Here is a 16,839-nt window from a genome sequence, read left to right as displayed (position 1 = left end):
AGCTACGTCATGTTCTAGAGACCCTCATTCTTTTGGCTTTGTCCCAAACACACATTCTCTCTCTCTTATTTTAAACTTTCAAGTGCTAACTAAAATGCAATTGAGTTGAATTTCACTGTCCCGATTCTCTGTTTGATCTCGGCAATTACTCTGATCTCCTGGAAATAATCAGTAATACAACCTAAAAAGCTATTCTTTTCAATCCATAAAGAAATCAATTCATGAACAATCTAGTTTTAGTAACTAAATTCTGCCAAAACAGGACAAAACTAAAACTCACTAAAACTGCGCCACTCTCCACCCCTAGAAAGTTTTAGTATCTATTCATAAGCTAACATGAAATAGGGGGAAATACTAAAATGACGCCATTAATTTATTAATCATACAGGCTGAACCGTTTTCAGACACAGGATTGAAATTTTACCTTTAACTTTGATACATTAAAAATATTTATGAGAGATTGCTAATTGGTATGCGGTTTCTTTTGGGGGCGATAAAAATATTCTTGAATTAGGCAGTGGTGATGGCTGCACAACCTTGTGAATATACTAAAAACACTGAGTTACACACTTTAAAAGGACGCAGTTTATGGTATCTGAATTATATCTCCACTAAAAAAAATTCTTCTTCAACTAAAATAATTATTCAATATGCAAAAGTTATTAATCTCTCCCCCAAACAAAATGATAAGTAAATGAATCTTGAATAGACTCAAGCATATTACAAAATGAAATTACAAGTTCAGATGAAATGTAATTTGGTAAAATAATAGGTCTTCAATTTCAAGAGAAGTTTACATATTTTTAAGTACTAGGAGTGTCAAGAAAAATGAGAGGGATAAATCACTCACAAGTAGGAGTTAATATCTGATTTTCTGAGTGATTAATTTCAGTTATATTGTCTTTAAAAGCATTAAAAAATGTATAACCCATGTGGAGAAATCTAAGTGCTTTGAAAAATCTCTTTTTTTTAAAGAAAGGTAAATGTATTAAACTTTCTTATATTTGCTACCTTGCTATAATAGGTTGATTTCAAACATATGAAATTATACATATTTACCTAAAATTCTGGGGGACATACATTCATTGGACAGAACGAGAATCTTAAGTTTTATGGCTGAAGAACTCATGTAGCAGCAAGTTCCACTTTTCAAATCCAATCAACAAAATTCTCAGCTAGAAGGGAAGTTAGAGATGGGGTGATCGGACTTCCCCCTTTGTCACGAAAAGGCTGGGAGCTGGGGAGCTGCTGGGGAGCTCGCCAAAGCCACATGGCTAATTAGTGGCAGCTCCATGACTACCTCTAAGGTCCATCCCAGCGTCCTTTGCACTACAGTACCCTGGGCACTCAAGGTTACGAACGCAGATCCAAATATCTAGGCAATGTCGTGCAGGGCCTGCTGCAGGCTTTCTGCCTTCAGGTGCAGACTGGAGGAGAGAGGGCCCAGGACAGAAGCAGGCAAGAGGGTTACCTAGGGTCCTTGACACCCTGCCCCCACCACTGTCAAAATAAGGCCGTGTAAGAATTTTCAACCTGTGACAGCTGGCAGTGACAAATTCTCCAAATGTGCCACCTGCTAGACAAGGTGGTGCTCATGTGTAAAGAGGCAGGAAGATGTAGAAGCCACCCAACTCCCACTTTGATTTGTTTCAAGAAAGAAAAGAAAAGAAAAGAAAGAAAGAAAGAGAAAGGAAGGAAAGAAAGAAAAGAAAGAAAGAAAGAAAGGAAAGAAAGAAAAAGAAGGAAAGAAAGAACGAGAAAGAGGGCTTCCTTGGTGGCGCAGTGGTTGAGAGTCCGCCTGCCAATGCAGGGGACACGGGTTCGTGCCCCGGTCCGGGAAGATCCCACATGCCGCGGAGCGGCTGGGCCCGCGAGCCACAACAGTGAGAGGCCCATGTACCACAAAAAAAAAAAAAAAAAGAAAGAAAGAAAAAGAAAGACAGAAAAAATTATAATCCTCATAATCCTTACAGAAGAGAAGTGTACCTTTTGGATTTATTGCTGGTTCTTGGTCTGTATTCATGCGATTCATCCTCAATGCCATTTTGCCTTTTATACCAGTCAAATAACGTACGTAGAATGGAAGGCAGGCAGTACTCAGAAAGGGAGCTCATTGAACTGATGACCTACAGAGAAAAGCAGGCGATTAAAAAGCTTTGGTGGCACTGCCAATTACTGAGAAACTTTTTATTTCACAAATAACTCCAAACCATAGTCACTACAAAATTTTCTTGTTTATCACAGTCCTCTCCTTAATAATCTTTAATAGTACATTCCCAAGAACCCGTTTCTTACTGTTGACAGATGTTCCTAATATAATAACTTTGTGGTTTAAGAAAGATAATTACTTTGACTCCCTTTCATTCTAGAAGTCAGATGTTAATTGCATACAGGTTATTCATGGACTGCAAAGAAATTATTTTCCCACAGCATCTAAGAAATACAGTGACTGGTACTACTTAGGTCCTCAAAAATGCTTGTTATATAAATAAATACATTAATTAATATGATTACCTTAATGGCTTAGGTGAAATAAGCAAGTCTATCCCCCAAACAAATAACCTAAGTGGTAATGCAATGTATGGTTTTCTGCCAATAATCATTCATAAACTAATCTGAGGTGTACCCCAAATTAGACTCAATGAATCAGTAGCAGTAATTTACTCTGTATTACATCAAAGGCAAACATCTCCCCTCTTTAAACAACAAACATACCTTTGATAGATGAGTTAATCTACTTTCCTTATTTTGGAAAGATTCCTGATCTTTTACTAAGTATCACTCCTCAACTGAACTTCAGTCCATATCTCATATTATAATACATGCAAAAATGAACTCAGAATGGGTCATAGACCTAAGTATAACACCTAAAACTATAAAACTTCTGAAAAAAACATAGGGGAAAATCCTTGTGACTTTGGGGTAGGTGAGGATTTCTTAGGGATCAAACCAAAAGCAAATTCCATGAGAATTCGATATACTGAAAATCATCAAAATTAAAAGTTTAAGCTTTTAGAAGGATGCTGTTAAGTGATGAAAGGACCAGCCACAGACTGGGAGAAAATATTTGCAGAACATCTCTCTGATAAAGGTCTTATAACCAGAATGTGTCAAAGTACAATGAGATAGGTTTTAATTACTTAATTAACAAACAGTATAGGCAAATCATAACACCCAGCACTGAAGAGAGAGGAATTTATCTCAAGTACATAATTAGAGATGAGTAAGAATGTTCAGGACAGCATTACTTATTATAGCAAAAAAATGGAAACAAATGTCCTGCTCTAGGTAAAAGCCTGAATCCAATGTGGAATTTGATGGAGATTATCTATGAAACCGTTAAAAATCTCATTTCAAAAATATTTAATGCTATGAAAATGTTCATGATATGTTAAGTGAAAAAAGTGAAAAATCATTTAATTGGTATGATCCCAATTTGATACAGACCCATATAAGTATGCATATATAGAAAATAAGGCCAGAAGAAAATATACCAACATATTAAGAGTACATATTGCAATCAGGAGAGATCTCAGGAGAGAGATCACCAGAGGGACAGGGTAAGTGGGAGTTTAAAAAAAATGAAGGTAGGATTTTACCTGGGCCTTTTTAAAAGAAAGGGTAGAAATTTGAAATGAGAGTCAAGAAAGAAACTAAGCAAGGAGCCTAAGCAGGAAATCCTACCGTCATGAAGCTGCAAAGTAACTGTTTGTTGATAATGATTATGTGATTAACGAAGGTTTTGAAGGAACTGAAAGAAGAAATATCTGACTGATGTAGGGACTTTGGTTCACCAGAGTGGAGAGAAATAATGTTGAAAATTTTAAGTTGGAACTAAATCATAAAAGGTACTTTTAATGCCGGTCTATACAATTTCAGTTTTCTTCTCTAGAAAATGAGAAGCCCCTAAAGATTTCTGAGTAGGATACTCAGCCCATAAATATGGTGTTTGGGGAGGTTTAATCTAGCAGTGATGTGTAGGCTGGGCCGAAGTGGTTTGCAAACAGAGGCAGTTAAGAGAATACACAACACATGCTTGAATCTAATGAGGTTATTACTGCAACAGTTCCAGGAGTGCAGGGCTCAGAGCCTGAGCTGGGGAGGTGGCAGAAGAAACGGAAAACGTTAGTTAACTTGAAATATTTCTGTAGTTAAGCAGGCTAGGCTTAACTTCCTTTTACAAAAGCAGGAAACTAGAGCAATGAAAGCGCAAGTGCTTCATGTCAACAGGACTTTCCACTGTCACCTTTAAAACAAGCCCTAAGACTGAGCAAAGCAATGATTGCTTTCTTTCTCAGATTCTATGTCTTGATAGCTTATTTCATGCTCTCTCTCTTATAATTATGGTTATAGGTACATCATACAAAATTGTGCATTATCTTTAGTTATGGGTTAAGTTAAAAAAAATAAACAGGGTATTGCATTTAGCCTGCCTGGTGAACCTAGTCACCGTTATAGGGTTCTGTAATTTTAAAATATCTGATTATTTTTTATTAAAAAAGAGCCCTCCCCTCCAGGCTGTAACATCCACAGGCACAACAAATTTTCCTGCTCTTCCTTTGGATATAACAGCAGTAAATTTTTGGAGGAAAGCCGACCATGGTGTGCCAAGGGGGTAATTTCCTAGTTCTCTCTAAAGTTACCCCAGGTAATCTCCTACCTCTCTAAAGTTATCCAGAAAGGATATTTCTTCAAGTTGTCATCATCTAAAATATTTTGAATTGGGAAACAAAGAGGGTTCCTCCCACATGGGAAAGGGGATCAGCATTCAGAGTCCCTGACCAAGGGTTAATTCTGTCTTAATTACTGAATAGGTAATAAAATCCCAAAGCCACTACGATTATATTTCAGTAATTTAAAAATACTTGTGCAAGTCTGGATGAGACTTAAGGAGACATGATGACTAAACGTACTGTGGCATCCTCGATGGTATCCTGGAACGGAAGACACATATCAGGGAAAACCAAACGAAATACAAATGAAGTATAGAATTTAGTTCATAATAATGGACTGATATTGGTTTCTTAGTTATGACAAATGTACCCTGGTAATGTAAGATGTTAATAGGTAAAACTGGGTACGGGGTATAGGACAACTGTCTGTATTATCTTTGCAACTTTTCCATAAATCCAAAACTATTCTGAAATAAAATGTTTATTTAAAAAACATTACAGAATATTGAGTAGAGTTCCCAATATTCTATAATAACCTAAATGGGAAAAGAATTTGAAAAATATTCGAATAGATACATGGATATGTATAACTGAATTACTTTGCTGTACACCTGAAACTAATACATTGTTAATCAACTACACTCCAATATAAAATAAAAATTTTTTAAAATTTCTGTGTGACATTTACAAGCTCCTTTATTTACTTCAGACCCATAAAGGTGATATAAACCTGTGTTTGACTCCTATAAACCTCTCTGGGTAGAGCATTCTCTAACAGAGCATTCAGCTACTTCACTTAGGTGTAACCCACATGCTCCATAGAGCACGTCAAGAGTGTTCTTCAAACCTCAGCTGTAATAATTTTTTTCTACCCGTTAAAAAGTCATCCCGAAGCCATTCTTGGTATTATATCTATTGGGCATGCTTTCCATGGCAAATACGCTGAGACCATCTTAGAGGAGATGAAAGGTCAGCAGGGGGTGGATGTGCGTGTTTTTTCCATCTCTCTGTTACTGCCCTTTTGAGTTCAGACTTTCAGGAAGGAAGGGTGGAATTTGCAAAGACCTGGCCCTCAAAGCTCAGGAAGGGAGGAAGGTCTAGCTGGCTTCTTGGTTACTCAGCTCCTTCATGTATGGGAAGCAGAGCCAATGGTGAGATGAATTCTAGCTCTGTGCTGCTGTGCAAGGGGAGGCCCATTTACAAAGGTGTTCTTGTTGCATTTAAATGATCATATTCTTCCATCACAGAGGAGCTAGGTACTGTGCAGCTTGAGGAGATGAAGTTCACAGAATCACGGAACTATTTCATACTGGTGTTTTCTTTTGGAGGGGTGATAGAGGGGAATACTAAATGTACTTTGCAAATGTTTTCTTAACATTTATTTTGGCGTTTTATATATAAATAGGCCAAAAGAAACTGTCCATTATGCTGTATCTAAGACATTAATTTTTCATAAGCATTTTATTATACTGGCTGAATGCAGAGAAGGAAACTTCACACATAAATATTTGAATAATTACTCAGTGGAGTCATTCCACATTTTACAGTAATAAGGCTGACTTGTCATGAGTGGTGCATTTAACGAATAATTTTAAAGTAACTTCACTGATGGCTTAATTTCTCAGACTAGTTCAGGTGGCCAAGCACCTGGGGGCCAGGGGACTCTCTGGGTACCTGATCTATTATAGCAATTCAGAGGCAATTTTTTTTTTTTTTTACTCGATCACATTTCATACTATTGCTAGCTTACAGTATTTGATGAGTGATGATAGACACTGCAGGCTTAAGAATAATTTATTATAAAAACTTAAAATTATAAAAATCTATATGTTAAATATGTTTTTCTTGCAAATTAGGAAAAGATCTTCATTATTTGATTTTACCATCTTGGTCCATTTTATGGAACTCACTGTTCCACTGCAGAATAAGAAACACTGAATAACAGTAATGTGAATCCAATGCTACCTAATTTGTTTTTACTCTCTTAATTGCTTATATTTTTCACTTATATATTTTAAATAGATTTTAAAATAAATAAATAAATAAATAAATAGATTTTCATTGAATTGAAGCATTAGAATCAATGTTAAAGCACTAGAATTTCACCTGCTTCCTTTTGCAGGAAAATATTACTACCCAAGATGATAAAAAGTTATTTTCGTTCTATTATAGATTTATAATAGATTTATTTTACCATGTGTTTCCTGTTTATAGATAGCATTTTTAACACATTAGGAAACTAAGGTGCCACAAAAGGACATAAACATATACCATCTAGAAGAAAATCCCAAAAGAAGTTACTTAGAATGTATGAGCAAATTATCTCTAATTTAGAGTAAAGAATAGGTCACACTGAATTGCAAATAACTGCAACTTAATGTTCTCAGAACAGCATATCTGAAGCCTGATCTCCAAAAGCCACATTTTCATAATTTCATCAGTGTACTGGGAAGATCAGGCAGGTTTGGGGTTCAAGTTACAACTCTGCCCTTTATTGGCTGTATGAGCTTGGCCATGTTGCTGTTTCTTTGAAGCTCTGTTTTCAGCTTTAAAACAGGACTTAAGAATACTTCCCTCACTGGGCTTTTATGGAGACTAAAGGAGAAACTCTGAAGTGTGGGACATATAACAGACCTTCAAAAGTGTCTGTTTCTTTTTTCCCTCTTCCATTTCCAAATATTGAAACTGAAGCACAGACACAAAATATTTTGACTCTGATAAGATAACAGGCTAAGTTAATGATGGAAGGAATGACAGAGGTTGATGACAGATGTTAGCAGAGCTGATAAATGTTGCTTTTAGGTACAGAGTCAGCCCTCTATCTGCAGATTCAACCGATCACAAATCAAACATATTCAGAAAATTAAAATGCCACAAGTTCCAAAAAGCAAAACTTGAGTTTGCCACTCTCTGGCAATGACTTACACACCATTATATTGTATCTAAAACTACTTACATATCATTTACACTGTAATAGGTATTATAAGTAATCTAGAGATGATTTAAAGTATATGGGAGGATGTGTGTAGGTTTTATGCAAACGCTACACCATTTTATATAAGGGACTTGAGCATCTGTGGGTTTTGGCATCCATGTAGGTCAGAGGCCCTGGAACCAATGCCCCGTGGATACCTCGGACAACCGTAGTGGGAAAAAATTAAGACCCACCTATCTCTTACCTAAGCACAAACTACCAAGGCCTCCATTAGAACCTTTCTGCTTAGTTTGTATTCCCAAACTAAGCCAACTTTTCTGGCCCCAGCAGATGTAAACACAGTGCCTTCCAGATGCTTACTGTAGAGGCCTCTGAGGAGCGCCTGTCCTACATCAGCTCCTTAAGAGAAAGGCAGCAACACTGGACTCCCCGAGTTTGCTGCAGGCACACCTGGCTCTAAAGCAAATGGGAAAGGACACTGAGAAAGTAACTATTCTGGAACCACAATCAATCTGTTGAAGAAAAACCAATAACTTTAAGTCCTGACTCATCTACAAGTCTGGCTCTCAGGAACCTCCAGCATCCTGAAAAAGGTGTCGAGCCCAGATGTAAGTGAAGAACAAACACACACACACACACACACACACACACACACACACACACACAAATAAATGAGCAAACCAAACCAAACAAAAATGAACACATAGATACTGAAGAGGCAACGGGGAGGGTGAAATGGGTACAGGGAGTTAGCTGTATACTGACAGATGGAAACTAAACTTTGGTGGTGAGCATGCTGAATACAGAAGTCGAATTATAATATTGAACACAGGAAACATATACTGTTATAAGCCAGTTTATTAAAAAAAAAGAAGAAGAATGGATACAACCCTTGGCAGAAAGGCACAGCATTAAGCTCTCGGATTTCTCGTATTTCCGTAAACACACCCAGCCCTCTTTGACTCCGCTCTCCCCTCTCTGACCCACTGACGGGTCCCTCTTCTGGCCGACAGCTCAATCAGACACGGACTGGAGATGCTTCGTCTTTCTGCTTCACTTCTTCATTCCTGAGACCTGATTTCTACTCTTGCTACGGTACCGACACTTTTCTATGAAAGATCAGAAAGGACAAACCCACGACCAGCCAATGGCCTTCCTGCAATCATTTCCCTTGAAGTCTCCTGAGCACGTGACAACAGTTATCAGATTCTGCCGGAAATGCTTTCCTCCTCCGGATTCTGCGATGCTGCCAGGCAGTTCCTAGCCTGGCACTTTCTGCCATCTCCCATATGGTTATTTAAACACCACCGAAGCACAGTAAGACAATGCACCTGTGAAAAGAAGGGGCTGGATTCTAATGCTGGTTGTTCTGGCACAAGCCCCTTTGGGGAGTAAGCATACTTTCCCACGCAAAGAGGAAGTAACTTCCACTTACTCTATGAGACTGTTTTAAGAAACAAAGTTGGAGCAATACTTCAAATAGAAGCACATCGTGCAGTGTACGACTGTTTGCATCATTTAATTTACTGCATGTTTATGCCACCATTAGGTATAAGCAAAGGTCTAAAAGCCAAGGGGCAGAGAAAATAGGCAAGAAGCATATGTAGCTGGAAGGTATGTGAAATACTAAAGATTCAGTTGTTACTTTACTCAAGCAAGACTTTTCATCTGTGTGTAAATGTATCTAGTGACTGTCATCAGTACATACTGTACCAGGTAAGGGTTACGTACTCCCTCAGGTAAGGGTTATTTTGGAGAGATGTTTTTTCACTTTTTAAAATGGTGAGCTGCATTTGATCACCATCTACTCAGGTCCACACACACCACAGGTTAGCTGTTGTTTCATTGGAAAATCCAAAATAAAATGCCTTGGCCTTTATATTTTCAAAGAATATCTGCAAACTTTGATAACAGAGGAAAGTCACTTGAAGTTAAAATGGGGAGCCCCATGCCCTCCCCTCACAGGGTACTCTGCACAGATCACAGAGAGGGAACCCACCACCGGTACCATGACTGTGTCCTGGTATAACGCTTTCTAATTTAAACGTTGCCAATCATGACCAGCCACTATAACTTGGCTGTGAAAGTAAGTCTCTTAAACTATTTAACATTAATCCAGCAATATGAAAATGTATTCTACATGGCAATGAATCATAGCCACTGCAGCAAAAGGCCTTCTCAAAGCTGGCTTCCCACGTGCTTCTAACTTCTAACCTCTCATTCTTCCGTGAGGGTCCCTGCACAGGCTGCCAGCTTGGGCCACCCCTGCCCTGGGAAGATGCATCTTCTTAGGCTTCTCTCACTTTTTTGGGCACTCCTTTTCTGGGCTTTCTTTTGTGGATGCCACTTTCTGGTCCTAAACGAACTATGTTTCCCTATGATATGCCTCACCCACTTTCTCTACCCTCATCTTTCCGTGTTTGTTGGGTGACCATATAAATGAATGAGCCCTGGTTATTTCTCCCGAGGTATTTTACCCGCACTGAAAATTCAGTACGTGTAAAACTAATGTATCCCCTCTCCCCAAGCACAGCATTCCTCTGAAAAACTCCTTATCCATAGAAATCAGTCCAGACTCCTCAGTATGGCTCCCATGGTCACGGGAGCAATGGGCTCCGGTCGGTCTTCCCAGCTTCCTCCCGGTCACGCCCCGGAACTCGCCTCTTCTCTCCTTCAACTCCTTTGTCCACTCAGCTCTACCTGGCTGGCACGACCCAGCCCATCTTGTCCATCAGATATCTTTAGTATGTCACTGCCCCATAACTGCTTCCTATGACACTCCTCCCCTCCCCCACCTTTCTAGCATCCTTAACGACTCCCTTACCTGAGTTCCCACAGCGCGTGAACTGTACCTTCTTATTATATTTACATCACAGTACTATTTGTTTAGGTATCTGTCTTCCTCCTGGGACTGAGAATTTCTGGAGGGCAGAAACGCTTTCTTACTGCTTTGTAACCCCAGCACCTTGCACAGACCTTGGCATGATTCAGGTGCTCGATGTGTGTTAAACTGAATGGAAATGGCTCCAAATCATGGCTGAAAACTGCAGTTACCTTTTGTTTCTCCTTCTCTCAACCAATATTGATTCCTCTTCTATAATGTTGCTTATAGTCATTCTTTCTTTCTAGTTCCACCGTCTCCGTTTTAGCCTCATATCTTTATCGATGCCCCAACTCCCAAAATGCCTCCAAACTTTAAGGATCTCTCCAGTCGGGGTTTAACATCAAGGCTGCACTTGGATCTCTTTGATACTGGCATGTAGAGGATAAGGCCCCACCCGCTGGCATCAAGGTCTTCCACAGTCTGACCCTTCCTACCTGGAATGCAGGGACCACATTCTTACATCTCTTTGTCCCACACAGGGCTTTGTTGTATATGTACACACACACACACACACATACACCCACACTCTCACTCACCTAATAAATGTTTGCTAAAATAACTTTATTACCAGGACAATTTTGCATTTATTTTGCTTTCTAAGTGCTCAGGGTTAATTTAGGCATTTAAAATAAATGAGTGGCAGTGTACATTTTCAAAATGCTGTTGGAAATCTCATCACCTTTATTAATTCTCATTACCGTACGACTTTCTCACCAGCAGGAACTGAGAACCCTCCCTGGCTCCCTAGGATAGGGCAAAGCTTGCTCTCGGGTTCATACCACGCCTGCTTCTTCCACTGTGAGCTTCCTTACTAGACTGACGTTATAATTTATCTGATTTACATCTTTCTTCTTTGTCTCTCACACTCGACTGGGGGCCTCTCCAGGGCAGGCACTGTGTTTCCTTCATGTTTATTTCCCCAAGCTGGCATAATGTTGGGCACATGGCTGCCACAAGGTAGGTACTGTGTAAGAATGGGTCAAGTTCACATTCATAACATTTGTAAAACTGAAATTCTGGGAATTAGGGTACAAATTCCTAGCTCTCCAATATACAAAGTGGTCAGTGGTACAGTTCTTCTCCCGCTAACAGTGAGCTTCAAAAAATTAATCCTGTTTAGACATCTTGTCATTTATGAAACAAGAGGGTTTTTTTTTTAACCAAGTCTATTCTATACGTGTTTAGATTGTAATTAGGTTAAGTAAGAGATATTAAATCAATAGTTAATTAAATAGAAAAGCAACAGAAAACTTAAGGAAACACAAAGCTTTAACCTCTAAATATACGTTTTAAAATTCAAACTGGAAACCTGACAAATTCTCAGAGATTTCCACAATGGAAAAAAAAAAAGAGGTAGAGAATTGTACATAATACTCTTTACTGGGAATTTTGACAAAAAAAATAGGCTATATAATATCTAGTAGAGACAGGTAATACCCAATATCCACTCCTCTCTTCTTCCTTAGTTATAAAATACCTCATTTTTAGATGGACACATGGTTGCCCAAAATAAAATTTCCTAATCTTTCTTATAGGTATACGTGGCTGTGTGATTAAGATCTGGTCAACTGGACATAAGCAGAAGTAGTGTGTGCAGTACAAGGATGTTTTGTTTTTTATTTGTTGTTTTTTTTTCTGTGATTCTTTTTCCATTTCACCTTCCTGCTGCCTGGAGCACAGATGTAATGGCTGAGCTCCAGAAGCCAAAGTGGACCATGAGATGACCTTGGGAATGTAAGCCATACACAGGAAAACAAAAATATAAAGACACGGGACTGATTTTCTTTGTGCTTCTTCAATGTGAGAGAGAAATAAACTTTTATCTTGTTTAAGCCACTGTTATTTTATGTGCCATTTGCTGCAACCTAATCTTAACTGATACGGGATCTTAGAACCATTACCTGTTGAAAACTCCCCTCTAAATTCTCACCAACTTAGTTTTTAAAAATATAAGCATGTTACAGAGTAAAAAGCACTGGCTTTATAGTTAGAACATATGGATTCCAGTCTCGGACCCTTCAGGCTTTAGTCATATAATATAGGGCAACCTCTCCAGGACTCATTTCCATTAGCTGTAACACAGAGATGATGATGAGACCTTCTTCTTGGGCTTGTTGGAAGGGTTGAGTAATGTCAGGTGACACGATACGTGAGAAGGGGTTTGGTAAGGCACTTCTCTGGTGGTCCAGTGGTTAAGACTCTGCGCTTCCACTGCAGGGGGCACAGGTTCGATCCCTGCTCAGGGAACTAAGATCCCGCATGCCACACAGTGTGACCAAAATAATAAAAATGATAATATAAAAAAATTAAGAAGAGGCTTGGTAAATTATAAAGTATTACATGATTCTTGTTATTTTGTTTTTGCTTCTATTTCTAACAGGAGAAAAATGAATCCTGGGCTTGGCAAGTGGAGGATTAAACAGGGCCACCCAGGATCAGGCACTGAAAGTGAAGTCCAGCTCTCTTTAGCCTATCACTCATGCCAGGGACATTTAAAAGGGAGAAACTGATAAAAATATTCTCTAAACAGGGACCAGTTGTCCGTTGTCCAAAGGATGCACTTAGCACAGTGCCTCCCCTATGGTAAGTACTAAATAAATGTCACTTCTGTGGGTACCACTGCTCCCGGGAGTATAGCAATGGAGTCTATAGCTCCAAGGAGGTGTCACCAGCGTGTTCTTCTCCCGTAGATGGACCTGTGTGACTCTAGACTAACATCCTCCTGCTTGGAATCAGAATAAGGGGAATTACAGAATTTGGACCTTTGATATCAAAACCCTAAGAGAGCTTGATACATTCACGGCCTTGCCAATAGAACCACAATTCTTATAATTTGCTGTTGAAACAGTTGACGGGCACTTTCAAAGGTGACTTGGCTGACTTTCTGTTTCACTGAATCCACAAAAGAACCAACTTCAGTCACATTTCCTTCTGGCCTGGGGATCTTGCTATCTCTTTAAAATGAGACCAACTTCGTAGATGGTCTTCTCTCATGGTTCACGCATAAATTTATGATTATACAATCAGAGGATAATTTCATGTGCCTTATTTGAAAGTCCTCGGTGACCACCTCACTACTGGTTCACCCCTAAAGTGTCTTTAATACACAGAGATGTGTTACAAGCAGTGGTTCTCAAGCATCAATGTGGGTGGGGGTCACCTGGAGATCTCGTTAAGCTGCAGAATCTGACTCAGTAGATCAGGGCAGGGCAGTGATTCTGCATTTCAACATTTTGAGCAGCAAGGTTAAAAGTATTATAGCTAATTAAGTGGCAAAGTTGGGATTTAAACCCCAAAGTCTATCTCTTTCCCACAATGCTGAAATGCAGAAATAGAGTGCTGAATAATAAATGAGACACTGTGTCTAAGCCAAATTATTTGGGATAACTATTATATATAATGTTAAAATGTTAAAGTACTATTCTCCCAGAGGAAAAAGAAAGAAGTACACTAAGCTGGAGAAAAAGAAAACACAATTTTTTTTGAGGAGAGGACAGTGATAATCTAAGAGGACAGAGACAAAGAAAATAAAATAGAGTGAAAAATTATGGAAGACAGATAATATTTACATTCTTAAGGAGAACGGAAAGAGCCACACTTGCCACATTTCGAAAATAATGACCCCAAACATTCACCCCAGGTCCCTGACCTCCCAGGCGGGACCAGGTAACAGCAACTAAGGATAATATGAGGAGAGAAGACACAGCTCCATGGCACAGAGAGACAAAGCCCATACTCCATTCCACCAGCGTTCCAGAGAACAGCCAGCTCTGCCAGCAAGAGAGTGCAAAGCCAGGGCCGCACCAGCCTTCCAAGACCCGCCGTGACTGCAAACTTGTGAGGTCTCCCTCAGCCAACAGTTTATAAAATAGAGAATGGAGGATTCTGTCTCTATAGTCAGGCCTTAACATTTTTGGATGGAACAAGTCTGAACTTTAACACCCAAAGCATTTCCTCTTGATTCCACATTAAAGGCAATTTCAAAGCACTGCAGAAAGCGTACTCTCTGTGTGTTCTCCATAAGATAATATAAAAATCCCACTGTATTAGATCAGGCCATGGTGCATCCAGTGGGATTCTGCCTCTGCTACTGGCACCAAAGGAGGTTTATAAAGAAGACCATGTGTCTTCTTTGTCATTAAATGCAGACGTTTAGGAAACACCACAAACACATTTCCAACCTCCTCTGATGTCCTGTTATCCATCATTCTAAACACACCTAAAGCCCCCCTGAAGTGACTCAACCAGGATTGATAAGATTCTAGTTTCCTATGTTTATTACCTGCTGTTTAGAGTTGGAAGTCCTTTTACTAGTCCTGATCTATTTTCAAAGGACCTTCTTTGTATTTATTCTGTCTTAAACTGTTTTGTTCATGTATCACTTTATTAGAATCTAAGTTACTATACTGTTTTATAATTATTGCTTAGGTGGTTTCTCTCTCACAAAGGATTGCTAAAATTTGTCCTAGATTTTGTATCACCAGAGCCTAGTGCTGTGTCAAGCATAGAGCTGGCATTCAACAAAATGCTGGTTAAAATATAAGAAAGCTCTAGGGCAGAGATCTGATCATCATATGGTACCATTTATTCAGAAGAACCCAAATAAGTTTTTGAATGGAAATTCCTTTATCTTTTCTGGTAACCAAAGACTGATGACCTCCTCATATTATTTCAACACTTCAGTTCTTTCCAATTCAAACCAACAGACATTTACTAAACATCTACGACAAGCTGTCACTGGAAAAGCTGCAGGACACAGTTCCTAAGATCACACTCCTGTACCCTCTTTGAGGAAGTTCATCAATACACCATAGTGAGCATTCAGCCCTTGCCTTTGTACATCTTCAAACAAATAAAAAGCAGTATATAACATATATTACATACTTGATCAAACTGGGGGTCTTCTCCACGTTGTAGAGATTTTGTCAATGGCTTTTCCTAGAAACAAATACAGGCAAGAAAAATTACTAGAGGCTTTTAAATATTACAAACGAAATATCATTATTATTAAAATTGTTCTCATCTATTTCTCCCTTTCTGGGATGAAGAGACGCCAGTTTTCAAATATGTGAGAAACTCTTCCTTACTATTCAAACCTTAAAGTATAGTGTTTGATCATCACCACCAAGATTTTTACTATTCATCTTCACACATTTGACCAAGACATTCAAATCTGATGCTATAAGTGATCCTGTGTTTTCAACGGAAACCATATAATAAAACCTAGGGAAATTCTTTGAAATTTTATTACCTATCTTGGGACTTGACAGATAATAAAAAGTTGAAAGTGATACACTATTCCAGGTCCTAAGATTTAGAAACAAAATAAGGTATAATTATTAGTTTGAAGGATGGACAGCCTACCAATTACACACTTACTAGGTGTAATCGGTGATTTTTGAGCATGATATTTTGACCTGCGACACATCCAAATCTCTGCAAAAACAATCTGGAAAGTGACAAAGGTCTACAGAAATAAATTTTCCTAAAGATTATTTCTTCGTTTACATTAGGAAGCCTTAACTGACTTTTCAGGAAGGCATTTTATAACTATTTAGCCTTACCTGTATCTTTCTCTTTTTTTGGAAGTTAATATTGACCCAAATTTGACTTAGTATTAGAAACCATGCAAAAAGTTACACATCAAAAAATAGTGTTTTCGACCTGCGCGGAAGGGGAGAGGAAGCACATCCAGAGGAGGGCCTCTGGAGCGTGGAGTTCCGGAGTTTGGAGTCATGTGGCTGACAGGGTCTTGGTGCTCCGGCTGGATGTCAGGCCAAGTTCAGGACATTGGTCCACCAGAGACCTCCTGGCACCATGTAACATCAAACGGTGAAAGCTCTCCCAGAGATCTCCATCTCAACGCTAAGACCGCTAAGACCCAGCTTCACTCAACGACCAGCAAGCTACAGTGCCAGATACCCCATGCCAAATAATTAGCAAGACAGAAACACAACCCCACCCATTAGCAGAGAGGCTGCCTAAAACCACAGTAAGTTCACAGACACCCCAAAACATACCATCGGACGCCGTTCTGCCCACCAGAAAGAAGTTCCAGCCTCATCCACCAGAATGCAGGCAACAGTCCCCTCCACCAGGAAGCCTACACAACCCACTGAACCAACCACAGCCACTGGGGACAGACACCAAAAACAACGGGAAGTACAAACCTGCAGCCTGCAAAAGGGAGACCTTAAATGCAGTAAGTTAAGCAAAATGAGAAGACAGAGAAATACACAGCAGATGAAGAAGCAAGGGAAAAACCTACCAGACCAAACAAGTGAAGAGGAAATAGGCAGTTTACTTGAAAAAGAATTCAGAGTAATGATAGTAAAGATGATCCAAAA

At 39.1% G+C, this 16,839-nt stretch overlaps 1 protein-coding gene across 2 annotated transcripts in view; it reads right to left on the bottom strand.

Moving 5' to 3' along the window:
* Positions 1-16,839, bottom strand: part of FRY (FRY microtubule binding protein) — a 324,059-nt gene that overhangs the window by 157,466 nt on the left and 149,754 nt on the right. For both annotated transcript variants that reach the window (XM_082602261.1, XM_082602262.1), the window contains exons 3-4: positions 15,377-15,430; positions 1,987-2,126 (exon numbers count right to left, since the gene is read on the bottom strand). In XM_082602261.1, coding sequence (XP_082458387.1) covers positions 1,987-2,126; positions 15,377-15,430 — 194 coding nt within the window. The remainder of the gene's footprint in view (positions 1-1,986; positions 2,127-15,376; positions 15,431-16,839) is intronic.

The sequence above is a fragment of the Mesoplodon mirus genome (genome assembly GCF_964341445.2).
Source record: "Mesoplodon mirus genome assembly, chromosome: 17".
NCBI classification, from domain to species: Eukaryota; Metazoa; Chordata; class Mammalia; order Artiodactyla; family Ziphiidae; genus Mesoplodon; species Mesoplodon mirus.
Note: the sequence above shows the minus strand (reverse complement) of the source record. Positions and strands in the feature narration are given on the sequence as shown.